The 15,132-nt window shown below is 42.0% G+C and overlaps 1 protein-coding gene across 1 annotated transcript in view; it reads left to right on the top strand.

The window, feature by feature from the left end:
- Positions 1-551: 551 nt before the first annotated feature.
- The window catches only part of LOC132566777 (uncharacterized), a 434,283-nt gene continuing 419,702 nt past the window's right edge, over positions 552-15,132 (top strand). The window contains exon 1 of the mRNA XM_060232157.1: positions 552-817. Coding sequence (XP_060088140.1) covers positions 757-817 — 61 coding nt within the window. The 5' untranslated portion in view covers positions 552-756. The remainder of the gene's footprint in view (positions 818-15,132) is intronic.

Below are 15,132 nucleotides of genomic sequence, written 5' to 3'. Positions count from 1 at the left end.
CACTCATTATTGCCTCTTCCTCTCACCCTCTCCTTGGATGAGGGGGGGGGGGGGAGTGAAAGAAAAACAGATTACTGTAAATTTTGGCAGGCAATTCAATTTGCATCATTTTCTTAGAAGTCATGTGACTTGGATTTCCTCTTGTTTATGATAGATGGAAAATGCCTTCCAGATGTTTTTAATTATCAGAAGTTTTTTTTTTCAAGGAAGCAAAATTATCTTTAATAAAATTGCCTTATATATATATGTCAATAAATTAGCATACTGTAGCTAGCTAATCAAACTGCCACATACCACTAAGTATGACCCTGTTATGGCAGACAGAAGCCAACTTATCTGAAGAAAAATGTACTTTCAGTTCCGGTTTCCAATTGAAATCATTGTCTGTCACAGCCTGGGGCCAAGCCCACAATGTGACTCTATTGGTCTAGGCTGCTTATCCTCTGACCATAAACACCTTTCAACTGCATTGTTAAAGCAGAAAGAAGCAGCTTGTTGACATGATGTAGTCCTAAAGTTTGGAGGCAGAAAAAGAAGAGACTGCATTTAGTTCTTTCTTTGTGGTGATGCCGCTATGCTGCAGGAAGAGGGTTTCTTTGCTCAGAAATGTTGAACGAGTGCCCAGTTTGTTATGTTAGGATCTGGAAGAAAATACAATAAGACGAAGGACGTCAGATGAATTGCCAGGAACATACATGTGGGGTGCAAGACTGTAAGCATAAAGAGACATTTGTCGGGCACTAAAGGAACTTGGCAATGGACAATGGTTATGAAACTTTAAAAACTTACCCTGACTCAGCCCCTCTTATCCATGCAGGTAATTATCTATTCTTGATAACTGAACTATGAAATAACAAGCTGCCTCTAAACTCACATTTATGTGGGGCAAAGAGAGGGTGGCAGAACAATAGAAAGCTTACATTGTGTTGTTTTATTATATTTGGTTTCTTTCATTTCTGTTTTTTCTGTTTTTTTTTTTTAAAAAATTATATATATATATATATATATATATATATATATATATATATATATATACTGCTTCCTATTGCTAGAGATACTTACGGAGGTTGAAAGTAACTTCATAATCCTCTGTGTGATAAAAAAATTCGTATTTTACTAATCTCATGGGAAGTATTTTCTAGAGGGCATATTAAGTTCAGACAGGGCAATCAGAACCCTGACAGAATGTCACATTTGCCCCATGTAGCATGTAGATGTTGCATGCCCTATGCAAACACACCAAAATGCAAGCTTGAAACTCCTGATCTAGTAATATGTGACTCATTGGCTGCTGGCTGCTCAATGACTGGCACTTTGAGCCGACTCAGAGACGCCTCTGAAATTGACTCAAAAAATTCCTCCACATGCAAACATCTGCTGCCCGTCCCCATCCCATCCTCACCCCATCCTCCAGCCTCTGCAGTGCGCCTGAAAAAGCTACCACTTCCAAAAATGGTAGAAAATTTTTGAACCGCATGCCAGTCGCCTCCTTGCCTGGAAGCAGAAGGGCGCACGCAAGGCGCCTTGGCGGTGTGAAACTGCCAAGCCGTCCCAAGTTGCATCTGGGTTTTTTAAAATTAAAACTGTTCAGTGTGTATGCGTGCATAAGCACATGTATGCATATGTGCACATATGTGTGTGCAGAAGTGCACATATGTGTGTGCATGTATGTGACTACTGAAAATGTAGTATGGAGACAGGAATGGTGCACAACAGTCATCTGAATATGACCATGCCATCCCATGGATGGAATGGGAATGGCTTGTGGGAATGGGATGGAATGGGAATGGCTTGTGGAGAGCATGTGGAGACTTCAGGACAGCTCTTTTTGAGCCGTCCTGATTTGGGACACCTCCCAACTGCCCCCAAATGCCTGTCTGTTATCAGCCATTATGTTACAGAGTCTGTGTGGTTTAGTGGTTATCAGGACTTTTTTTGAGCAGGAATGCAGTTCCAGGAATGCATAGGAATGCAGTTCCAGCTGACTTGGCATCTGTCTGAAACAATGGTGATGTCAGGGAGTGTGCCTAACATGCAAATGAGTTCCAGTTTGGTGTAGAGAGAGCCAGTTTGGTGTAGTGGTTAAGTGCATGGACTCTTATCTGGGAGAACTGGGTTTGATTCCCCCCTCCTCCACTTACAGCTGCTGGAATGGCCTTGGGTCAGCCATAGCTCTGGCAGAGGTTGTGCTTGAAAGGGCAGCTGCTGTAGAGACCCCTCTCAGCCCCACCCACCTCACAGGGTGTCTGTTGTGGGGTGAGAAGATATAGGAGCTTGTAAGCCACTCTGAGTCTCTGATTCAGAGAGAAGGGTGGGGTATAAATCTGCAGTCTTCTTCCTGCCGGGCTTTTTCTACAAAAAAAGCCGTGGTGGTTACGTCAGCCTTGGGCCAGGAAAGGCCATATTCAAATCTCTACATTATCAAAAAATGTACCCAGACACACACACTCTCTCTCTCTGCCTAATTTTTCTCCCAGGGTTGTTGAGACAATATAGCAGGAACAGGGTCACCTAAAAACAGTTCAAGAGACCTAGCTCAAGGTCCCAACACTCCACACCATGGATAACTAGAACTGGGTCTTTGTCATCCCAATTACTTTGTCTTCCCCCACAACTGGGAACTGATGTGATGCCAGTGTAGGGTAGCAGCAACTGAATCTGGCTTGGATGGTTGTTGGCTTTTCTGGCAACCACAGAAAGTTTTTTAAAATCAGGCTTATCATTCTGTCTTGATACTAGGGCCAAAGGGCTTTTTTTGTAGCTGGAACTCCTTTGCATATTGAGCCACACACCCCTGATGCAGCCAATTCTCCAAGAGCTTACAGTAGGCCCTGTACAAAGAGCCCTGTAAACTCTTGGAGGATTGGCTACATCTGGAGTGTGTGGCCAGGCAAATATGCAAAGGAGGTCCTGCTACAAAAAACCCCCATGGTCTAGGCCTAAAAAGCCAGCCATATTCATGACAGTGAGGATTGTATGAGTGATTATGGAACCTCAGAGAAGCAGCTGATTGCAGTCCTGTAGCCAAAAAATTCCAAATGGGGGGGCCACGGGAAAAATTTGGATGGAGGGGCCTCCCCTCTGGCGGCCCCCGCTCTGGCCCTGATCTCCGTGCTGCTCTGCTGGCCCCGCCCCCCTCCGTACGGCACCCCCTCCCTCCCAACTCACCAACATGGCGAAACAGGGAAGAGCTAGTTTCACTTTTTATATATATATGAGAAAAATCAAGGGGCAACCATGGTTTGCCGCTATGTGACTAGAAGGATCCTCATCCTTGCATACACTCAGTACCACCTCCCACCAGTCACTTAGACCATGCTATCAAGTTTGATTAGCAGCAAACTACAGTTTACCATTACATTTGAATTGGCAAAAAGTTATGGATTTATGCTTGCCCCGCAGATTAGGTGTATAAACTAGGATCAAATTATGGTTTGAAAGTTTGGTTTGCAAGGTAGCCACTAATCAGTTTACCATTACACCTAAGAGAGCAAACTCTTGATTTGTTCTAGAATGGATGTAAACCAATTAAACCATATCTTGATGAAGGGAAAAGAGTAGTTGGAAGAGGGAGTGTTAGATTTAGAGTTGCCAGACAAGTACGAGAAACTGGAGGGAAGTATAGGGGTAGGGACATGCCAATAAGTGTCACATCTGGTGAAACCCAGACATGATATCAGTGAAACATTCTAGGATTCTTTTAAAATATTTACAATGGAAATAACCCCTCATTTTTCTGAAGTGGGCAATGTTCCTGTGGAACAGGAGGTCTCCAGCTATAGAGAGAAGCTTGGTCATCCTAGACCATAGTTTAGCATCACATCATGACCACTTATATTACTTTTTGTGCTAATAAAAAGCTTACATTAAAATTAGATCTCATTTGGGTCTATCAGCATAGATGCCATTGTGTGTGTTGTATATATCCATACTGGTAACCAGTGCTCCCTCTAAGCCAGGGGTATCAAACATGTAGCCCATGGGCCGGATCAGGCCCCCAGAGCGCTCCTATCAAGCCTGCAAGCAACTCACTGTTGCCGGCTTCCTTCTCCCTCTCTTGCTTCCTTCTGAATCACAGCTTGCTTTGCCAGGCTTGTTCTATCAAGCTACAGAGCAAAGCCTCTGTTATCTCCATTGGCTGTCCAGCACATAAAGCAAAAGTGTAAAAGCTCACAATGCCCAGACATTTCATGTTTTCCTCTGGATCTTAGGTTCAAAGCATTGGCCATGAGATTTCTGTAATGAATGTCAATAAATCAAAAGAAGATGTGCAACTTACATTTACACACCCGAACAACACTTGGACAGCATACTCAAGATTGCTACAGCACAGAAATTGTCTCCAGATTTTGATGCAGTAATTCAGAACAAGAGGTTTCAGTTATCAGAGATTGTTAAATAAACAAAATATTACAAGAGTGCTCATGTTTAAAGCATGTTTTGTTTAAAGTTGTTTTTTTAAAAAAGAATCTTTGTGTTTGTGTCCTTTATAATGTTTATATCTCTGCTACCTGGCATTACATTTTATGACACATAAAGGTCTCATTCATGTTAGATCTGGTCCTCATAAGTTCGACACCCCTGCTCTAAGCTGTGGAGTGAACAAAAATACTTTGTGAGCTACTGACATTAAAGTTGTGAGTGATCAATGTGCCTACTGCATAAATTAGTTTGCTCTGGGGCCATCCTTCATGAGCAAAGATAAAAATGTGTGATCCAGAGGTTAAAGAACTGAACTAGTTCACATTAACTCAGCTTAGAGGGAACACTGTTAGTAACTCTTTTTTCTCTCTCTCTTGTAATACTATCTGTGGCTACAGAGAATGAGAAAGAAGAACTCTTCTATCTTCTTTTCCAGATTATCTAAGTGGATTGCAAACTGTGTCCTTCTTCAAGCAGTATTGAGAGTAAGAGTGCAGAAAAGAGTAAGAGCAGAGCAAAGGGCAATCCTATTCCCCTTGAGCCTGGGTTAAGGTTAGGAACAACAGATACAATTGCTTCCTGAAGAAGTAGTAGAGGAGAATTTCTGATGTTCAGCTTCACTGACTCCTGATAGTGTCCAGGTTCAATTCAAAGATTTGGTTATGACCTTTAAAACCCTAAGCAATCTGGTATATGTATACCTCAAGAACTTTAATCTCCCATGTGAGTTTGAGCTCATTTTTTTTGGGTCATCTACAGTGATGATCCAGCACCAGAGGAGGTATGGCGATGAATGATTATGCAGGAAAGGGCTTTCTCAGTGTCATTCCTCCAGGAAGGCCATTTAGCCCCTTCACTTCTGATTTCAGACATGTGGTCAAAGTAGTTTTATTACTGACAATACTGAGATAGATGACCAATGTTCTGTCTCAGCATAAGGTGGCTTCATTGGTTCATTTTGTAGGGCTCTCAGTGTCAAACTCTGTTTTGAGTTGATGTGTGGAACTGCTTGTGTAGTTGGTTTGCTTTGTTTTATTAGCTTGTTGAGGTATTTTTATTGTCCCTTGAAATTAACCTTATGATGATTTGTAATTTAGGTTGCAAGTTGACTTGCAGATGATTCTAAATATTTTAAATAAATAAAATAACTGCGGAACATTACAATTGTGCTTCTTAATGGAGAAAGGATACTGGCAGCTAAGGTTGGATTTACTCTGCCCCCTGCCTTACATGAGGAGAAATTTCAGATTTTGAGTCATTGGAGAAGCATCCTGAATTGATAATTTGGCAATGCTACTAATTATAATTTGGGGGAAAGTCAGCCAAGAATTCATTCCATCTTGGTAAGGGGTAGTGAAACTTCATTTGTTGAAGGTATCTAACAATTTTCCCTTTATAATATGTGTAAGACTAAATTTGCTCTTCCTGATAAAATGAATGCTATACATTTCAATGAAAAGGGTGGTTTTTGTGGTTTTCAAGTCATTATCCTCATCTTCATCATAAACAATGGCAATAAACATTAAAAATGAACAGAATTCTTGATAAAATGACCACAAGCAAAACTGAGAGTACATCCATCTCATTCTTCCAAACCAAGACAAGGCCATTGTGTACTGTGGAGAGCTAATCACAGAGCAGTATATGAGGCAGAAGGAGCAAGGCTACCTGTGGGAGTAATGTGATTAGTGTTATTATTATTATTTTACAATTCATGCTACCCCTGAGAATAAGGATAGGGAGGAATTTGTGAGATATTTAGTAGCTGAGATCCATCAAAGAATATTTATTTGTTCATTAGTTTATTTTATGAACATTGCACAAATTATACAGAACAGTATTATACTGATCACTCTTTGTTCAGAGTTTACAACCCATGACTTGATGAGAAATACAGCTCTGTCTAGTTTTGTGTTGTATTGGGGTTATTTTGCCATTTATTGGAGAGAGCAGTTGGAAAAGCAACATATTAATTCTAACAATGCACTGAAACTTTTTCCTTGTATATTTTGTGGTTGGTTTTTTTCTGCTTCAGCTCTCTGAGTTTGTGCAAACTGTATATGTGTGTTAGAAAATCAGACCTTGGACAGACTTCGTAAAACAATATGAAACTTTTGAATATACCCTATAAATTGAGGTCAATTTCATTAATACACACTTCCTTATTGGACTGGATGGGATGTATTTTTGCAATGACCTAATAGGATTGTCCTGTAGGACTGCAAAATGATAAGCCATATTGAATTAAGTGGAACTTCTGAGAAAATTGAAATTAAATCAATTGAAATTAAATCAATTACATGTAACAGAGTTGTAGTGCTTACAGGGCCGGTGTCAGGCTTTTTGGTGCCCTAGGCAAGGCAACCTACTTGTGCGCCTCCCTTTAACAAATTTTAAAAACAGTTTTTATGAGTATTTATATATTTTAAGTATTTATATACTTTTCAAACTACTGTATTTCAAAAGAAAGAGAGAAGGAAGGAAGGAAAGAAGGATCACTTGACACAACACTTATTTTAATTCAATTGCATTAAAATATTTATATCCCTTTCTTCTTCTCCACACATATTGTGAAGTCTTGAAGGCGCTCCTGGCCTGAGTCAGTGTTATTGTAGCAGCAGGAGGAGCTATGGGAGGCTGTTGCAGCTCTAACCCATAAAGAATCATGCTGCATATTAAAAATTATCAAATTGATTGTGGCATAAACTTCTGGTATGTCTCTCATTATGTGGGTCACAAAAGCGAGGCAACAGTAAATTCTGGGTATAAGCTTTCCATATGCATGCACACTAGCGTGCATACACATGAAAGCTTGTACCTAGAATTAAACCTCCTTGATCTTAAGGGTGTCACTGCAGTTAATGTGAAAGATCTCTGCCTGAGACTCCAAAGACCCACATGCTTGTCTAAGTAGAGACAATACTGATGGATGGACCAAGGGGCTGGTTCAGTATAAGACAACTTTATGTGTTCACCTGAAAGCAGAACCTTAATGCTTGGGGTGGGGGTGTAACAGTGGGAGGGCTTTTAGTGTCCTGGTGCCACTGATGGACCTCCTGATGGTACCTGGTTTTCTTGGCCACTGTATGACACAGAGTGTTGGACTGGATGGACCATTGGCCTGATCCAACATGGCTTCTCTTATGTTCTTATGTTCTTAATGGGCCAACTCTCGGCACTGGGAGTAAATCCTATTGGGTTTACATGCCTTGCTTCTAATTATGTCTGCATAGGATTGGGACAGGTCATAACACATGATTTCATTCAGCTAGGTGGTCCTAAACTGCACCCTACCAGTAGTGTCCTCAACACCATTTTTTTAAAACCCTCTTGTGTTCCTTCATTAGTAGCTCCACAGACTTACTAATGTGAAAAGTAGTTTTGTCTGTCATATGGCGAGGAGATGTGAAAAGCAGTTTTGTCTGTCATATAGTGAGGAGGAAAAACCTATCTTTAAAAAGCCAAAACTTCTACCTTGGGTCATACCAACTAGTAGACAACAACTTTCTTTGCCTCTTTCACCAAATTTGAGGTGAGAAAGGGGGGGGGGAATCTCTCATTGCTTTCCTCCTTCCTATCCTAAAATCACTCTACCACCCCCCACTCGGGTTGCCAGCCTCCAGGTATTTTCCAACGCAGACCTAGCAACCCATCCCTATTCCCCATACACCAATATCTGCCCCATGCTTCTTTGCACCCCTCTTCTCTCCTCCCCTTAACTGCTTCTTGCTTCCCTCTCACCATTCCTTTGTTTTGTTTTGTTTCCCTCTTCAACGCCTCAGCTGGGCTTCCCTGTCCTGGGTTTATCCCCCCCCTCCCCACAGGGCTGGATCTAGGGGGGGCAGAGGGAGGTGCTTGCCCCAGGCACCAACACAGGTGGGGTGCCAAATTTGGTATGGAGTCCATTGTATTCTATGGGGACATAAGATAGAATGGGCCCATAAGGGAGCATAATTTTTAAATTCCCTCCCCCCTCAAAAAACATGTAGATCCGGTCCTGCCTTCCCGCCTTTGATCTTCTGCTGGGAGAAAGCCATAGTCTTTTGTGCAGGAATGAATGTACCACTGTTGCCTGGCTGCATTTGGGGCTCAGCTGCGTGTGTGCTCTACCAAAGAGCTGTGGGCACCCTGTGCACCTCATCAGCCACCACCTGCCTCCTCCTCTTTCCTCCTCCTCCTCCTGTCCCCGGCTGCACTCAGCTCAGCCTGGCTGGCAGCTGCTGCCACAGCTGCCTGGGCCAGCCAGGGAGCCCATGATGCACGCACGCTCTACCCTGGGGCTGGTGTCAAGGGCAAGGATGAGGAGGCAAGGTGGTGAGGGTGAGCGGCCCCAATGCCAAATACGGCACACATGCACCCAGCCCAGCTAGGTGCTGCTGCTGCTGCAACCCCTGCCCCCAGGGGCAGAGGCTCAGCGGTGAAAGGCTCCGCAGCCCTGCTCTGTTGGCTGGTGGCTGGCTGGCTGGCTGCTTAAAAGCAGGGGGAGTCAAGGGGCAGAGGCGGCTGGCAGAGGCTGGGGGAGGCGGAGTCATGTGGGGTGCCCTAGGCAATGGCCTAATGTCACCTAAGAGGCACACCGGCCCTGCGTGTTTACAGTCAGATCCTATACATGTTTACCCAGAAGTACGTTCCACTATTCAGTGGGCTGTATTCCTCATAAATAGGATCATAAATCAGATGGCGTTCTGACATTCCATTCTTTCATTGGATTTTAGTTGGCAGCTGCTGAATTGCTTCCAAACAGTGTCTTTGTTCACCTTCCAATAATTTAGGATATTCTGAAGTGATTTTGAATTTGTTGTGGTATATCTTAATATATCAAGAATATCTTAATTTTAAAATAGAAACCACATGTTGAACAACTACAACAATACAATGACTACTATGTATGGAACAAGACAGTGCATATGGAAATCTATCTTGTCAAAGGCATCCTTTTTCTGGTCTTTTACTGTAACAACAAAAGAAGGTGTTATGGCTAGGGTTGCCAGTCTCTAGGTGCTTCTTGGAGATCTGCTACAACTGATCCCCAGACAACAGAGATCAGTTCCCCTGGAGAAAATGGCTGCTTTGCAGGGTTGACTCTATGGCAGTATATACCAATGAGGTCCCACTGCTCCCAAACCCTACCTTTTCCAGGCTCACCCCCAAAATCTCCAGGTGTTTCCTGACCCTGAGTTGGCAAACCTAGTCATGGCTCTGTGGCTGCGTGTATGTAGAAGGTTTCAGCTCATTCACTGGCAACTTCAGGCAGCAGATGTTGATAAAGACCTTTGTCTGCTTAAGATCCTGGAGATCTCCTGCCTATCAGTGTAAGAAATGCTGAACATGGCTCAATGCAAGACACATCCAGATGTGCTCAAAAGTTGTCATAAAGGATACTGGAATATGGATAGGTAAAACGACATGATTAAATAGCTGACATATATGTGCTGATTGCAGAGGATGCCTGTTAACCACCTTCAAAGCTACCCAGGGTACTCAATAATCTTCTTCCTATCTAATTTACAAGAAACATGTTTTGTAGTATCATTAATGAGGCCTGAAATTCACATACTTCACTTACCCACAATCAACAGATGAAACTACCCAGCCTCAATTTATTATTTATTATTTTGTCTTCTCCTAAGTCCAATACTGCATGATTGGCTGCAAATAAAAAATTATTTCAATTCCTAAGTGAAGTGCCTCTCATCATCTGCCCAAAGCAGTGGTCACTAGTAACTCAATATATTTCCTGGGATTTCTCTAATTTTAAATGTTTCCTTTCCTTTCTTTCTTAAATAGGTGTGCAAATTACAAAGTAATTGCATCACACACACATATAACCAAATCCTCCTCATTTTAGCTTTGCAATTTTAAATCCCTGCCCTGCTGGTAGTTTCTAGATTCCAGATACTACTCTAGGGTTGCCAATCCCCAGTTGGGGGCAGAGGATCAACCGGTTTGGAGGATGTCTCTCTGCTTCAGGGTCATCAGAAAGCAGGGTGGGGGGAGGGAAATGTCTGCTGGGAATTCTATTATTCCGTATGGAGACTTATTCCCATAGGAAATAATGAAGAATTGATCTGCAGGTATCTAGGGCTCTGGGGGGGGGTGCTGTTTTTTGAGGTAGAGGCACCAAATTTTCAGTATAGCATCAAGTGTCTTTCCCCAAAATACCCCCAAAGTTTCAAAACGATTAGACCAGGGGGTCTAATTCTATGAGCCTCAAAAGAAGGTACCCCTGTCCATTATTTCCTAGGGAAGGAAGGCATTTAAAAAGGTGTGCGGTCCCGTTAAATGTGATGGCCAGAACTTGCTTTGTTGTTTGATTATGCTTGTCACAACCTTATTTCTGGCTTCACCCCATGTCTCCTTGCTCCACCCCCAAAGTCCCCAGATATTTCTTGAATTGGACTTGGCAACCCTATACTACACTTAGCATTGCTGTCAAAAAGGGTCCCAACTCTAGGTGGATAAACGTCTGGAGATTTAATAAATAAATAAATAGTCTATTCATTGAAGATTTCCAAAACATACAATGTAACTGCAATCAGAGTGCAACAAATATAAACAGAAGGCATAGGTCAGGTTTAAAAACTCATATAACATTGAAGTAGCATACTTTGAAGTGCAGAGCATAAATGCACAGTGCATAAGGGTGCAGCAAAATACAGTTTGAACCAGGGGTGTTATGAGGGCTAGATCTGACATAAATGAGACCTTGTTGGGCCGGGCCATGTTGGGCTGGGTCATGTTGAGCCAGCCCATGTGTGTACCTATTTAAGATTAGGTAGCAGAGATATAACCTTCATACAGGACACACACAAACACAATTTAAAAAAAACCACAACCTTAAAACATGTTTAAAATATTAGCACTCAGTCTTAAAGGTGCTTTCTTTATATTTCTCCCATGGGATCCAGGGAACTGAACAAAGGAAGCTGTAGATTTTTCCTTCCTTCCCCAAGGGACAGGGGAGGGAGGAGCCTCAGCCAATAGATGGGAAAGAGGCTTAGCTCAGTAGCTCTGCTGTGCAATTGAAAGAGCCTGGAAAAACAAGCCTTGCCTTCCTCCCAAGGGAGGAGCCTCAGCCAATGGAGAAAATAGAGGTTTTGCTCTGTAGCTCATGTGTGATTGAGCAAGCCTTACAAAGCAAGCTGTGATGCAGAAGGAAGCAAGAGAGAAGGAAGCAGATGACAGCCAGTTGCTTGGGGGCCTGATAGGAGCCCTCTGGGGGCCTGATTCAGCCCCCAGGCCCCATGTTTGACACCCCTGTTTTAAACCATATAAATTGACTTTAAAGGGTGAGATATCAAACATAATGAAATATAGAAGCTACATGTGGAAGGAATAGAAAGGTATGCAATAAGTAGATGCAGTAAAGCAATGGTTATGGATAGGGGACAAACAGACAAATAAACAAAGAGAGGAATAATAAATAAATTAATAATACTATAAAATAAAGTAACGTAACCTGTGCCGTGGCTTGCAGAACAACATTTGACCCAAAATAAGTATGTAGTGTAATATGAGATCAAAATAGAGTAAAAAATAAAGCATTTTCAAGTGAAGAAGATCATGAGTTGAAGGATCTTGAGAGGAGATATAAAAGAGAAGAGGCAGACACTTTTCAGAAAAGTTTGTTTTTTGGGGGAAATTTCAGATTGTAACAACTTGTCAGTGGTTTTTTTCCCATAGGGAAATGATCCCAAACGTGCTTCAACCAGTTCATTCTAGAAGGGGCTTTCAAAGCTTTCCAGAAGGAAGCAGTTGATGATTTCACCACAACCAGCAGGCTGACAATCAGTTCCTGACAGATTCTTAGAATATGCAACACATTCCACCTGTTTAAGAAAATCTACTCAGGAGAAAAAGGAATTTTGTAAGTGGTAACAAGTTCAATTTGAGTGAGAATGTCTTTCCAAAATGTTTCCACCAGTGGACATGACTACCAGTAGTGGGCATAGGTCCCAACTTGTCTGCATTTCTTCCAGTACATCAGTCATAGATAGAGGAAAGCAAACCTTTCAAATCCACCTCTGAAGAATCAAGCAATTTCTCAAAGTCTGCCAATGGGATCTTCAAGATTCTTTGAAGATCAAGGTTGGACATTGCATGATTCAGTTGGAAGTAATAAAACCAAGGTAGCAGTGAGTCAAGTTTCCAGTCTAAACAGGATTTAGAGGGGAGGCCTGTCTTAGAGGCAATGTCTGTTAGGTGAGTGATATTTGCTTTTTTAAAGGCTGCTAATGGGGGTGATCAGGCAGGTTAAACCAAGGCAGACAATGGAAGGAGGAGAAACAAGATACAGCAGGGAGAAGTATTGGTCGAAAAGTGCCCCACATTTGAAATATGGATGCAAAGAATGGATTTGACTTGAACACCAGTAGTCTAGCTGATGAATTTCTGGAGATTTGAAGGATAACGTCCGGGAAGGAATGGGTTTGGTGAGGGGTAGGAGCTCTGTAAGGTATAATGTCATAGAGTCTGCCTGCGAAGCTTCCATTTTCTCCAGGGGAACTTATCTCTGTCATCTGGAAATCTAAGCAATTTTTTAATTCCAGGAGGTCTCCAGACTCTACCCTACTAAGATATTTCTCCTGGACAGAAATCATTTATTTTTGGGTATAAGGTTATCTCAATGTTCAGTGATAAGGTTATCTCAATTTTCAGTGTGTGAAGTGATTACTCTCATATTTCAGGTTACCAGGTCCTACCTTGCTCATGGTGGAGGGATCCGGGAGCCTTTCCTTCAGTCACCCGGAAGTGACTAATCACATGGCTGATGCTACACATGACCCTATAGCTTAAAAGCCATAGAGTTTTTGCCCAAAAGCAGGGAGGATCCCCTGGCCAGATCAGGGGCCTGGCAACCCTAAATATATTCAGTGTAGAGCAAAACATTAAGCCTTTTCTAGTACTTTCCCTTGACAATGTCAGTCCTTAACAGAGTGCAGTAACTTTCTCATCTAGCTGGGTTTCTTGCTATGGTGGAAAACTTTCTCTTCTTGACCTCCAAGTTGCCACTGCTTGATGGAGCAGCAGGAGCAAAATGGGGTGAAAACTGGTATTGGGCTACACTGTGAAGTCACTTCTGGGTTTGTCACAGTGTTGGGCAATGCTCTAGGAATTTTTCAATTTGAATAATTCCTAGAAAATCACCCAACACAGGTTTCTGCAGTGTCATACAGGTTCAAAATGTCAATACAGGAGATCTAACCCAAATTGGCTTCTGGAAACTGATGGATGAATGAAATGTGTCATTGTAATGAACTATAGTTTAAAATAATTTAAAGCAAATCTTTCTAAGCACCATGCAGGATTTAGGAGGGGAATAAAATTTCCAGTTGGGTCTCTTGCCATGTGTAGATTATATTACATCAGTAATTGTTGTGCAATAGTATGAAGGACTGATTAAAGCAATGATTAAAGCAGTGTATCATGACTCTCTGACCAGTCTCTTCTACCATCTCATATTTTGCTTGCTTCTGCTAGCAATATATGTAGCTTTGTGTGCTTGTACTGCCATGCTCTTTAAGCAATAAGGCATGGACAGCATGAAGATTATGACCACTGGAGCATGCCTAAAACTATAATTAGGCATAGGGATTCAGGCAGATACCCGCCAGAGGGACCTGATTAAGGCTGATAAAAAATGCTTTATGTCTTTTTTATTTTCATCATGCTCAAGGGGAGTGTCTTACCATTAAAAGTTATGTGCAAATATCCTGGTTTTTAATTGAACCAATGTGCAGTGCAATCCTGTTCATGTTCAGTCAGAAGTCTGTCCCAGTATGTTAAATGGCATATACTTTGTCCTCCAACATTTCACAGCCAAAAGTAATACCCCAATTTTCATGCCAATTTTCTTGCTTATAATGCCCAAGTTTTCATCTTCTCTTCATAATACATGCTGATGAATCTATTCTGCAATGCTTTACCCTTCCTTTATGTGATCAATATCTGCTGGTAGTCTCGGGCCCAAGAGACATCTGGTTGTCCTCAACTAGGGCCAGGGTCTTCTCTGTCCTGGCTTCAAACTGATGGAACTCTCTGCCAAACTCCACCTGGGCCCTGCAGGACTTAATACCATTCGGTAGGTCCTGTATGGCAGAGATGTTCTGCCAGGTATTTGGATGAGGGCAATAATGGCTTCATTTTGGCACTCCCATTTCTGCTTTCACCCCTTCTTCGAGATAGCAGTATCACTAGATAGCAGTATCACTATGATTTGACACCATCTTGTTTTTAGGGAACTGTGATGTTTTTACAGTTTATTTATTCTAATTTTACTTTGTTGAAACTATAATTATAATTGTTGTGAACTACCCTGAGCTTGGTTTCAGGAAGGGTGGTCAAAAATTCAAATAAATAAATAAATAGATAAATGGCAAGAGGGTGACAATTTTCTTTGACTCAATTATTCAGTTGCCCTTCAAGACATGGGGGTACAACACAATGATAATTTTGGGTCAGGGAAGGAGGAGGGATTTTGGTGAATCCTCTTCCTGCTGCAGACCATTTCATTCATGCAGTTTCTTGGTGTTCCTTGGCCCCAAGAGATTGATGGACTGCAATGAGGAAGAGGAAGGAACATTCCATGAGACTACCATAATGCTTTTCATTAGCTAATGCTGTTATCAAAATCTGATCTGTTTCAAAATATACCTCAACAGCTGCTGGGAGTGAAATGAGAGGGTGTATATTGCATGTGCATGCAGTAAC

The sequence above is a fragment of the Heteronotia binoei genome, chromosome 2 (assembly GCF_032191835.1).
Source record: "Heteronotia binoei isolate CCM8104 ecotype False Entrance Well chromosome 2, APGP_CSIRO_Hbin_v1, whole genome shotgun sequence".
Lineage (NCBI taxonomy): Eukaryota > Metazoa > Chordata > Lepidosauria > Squamata > Gekkonidae > Heteronotia > Heteronotia binoei.
This window is presented reverse-complemented; position numbering and strand designations above follow the sequence as displayed.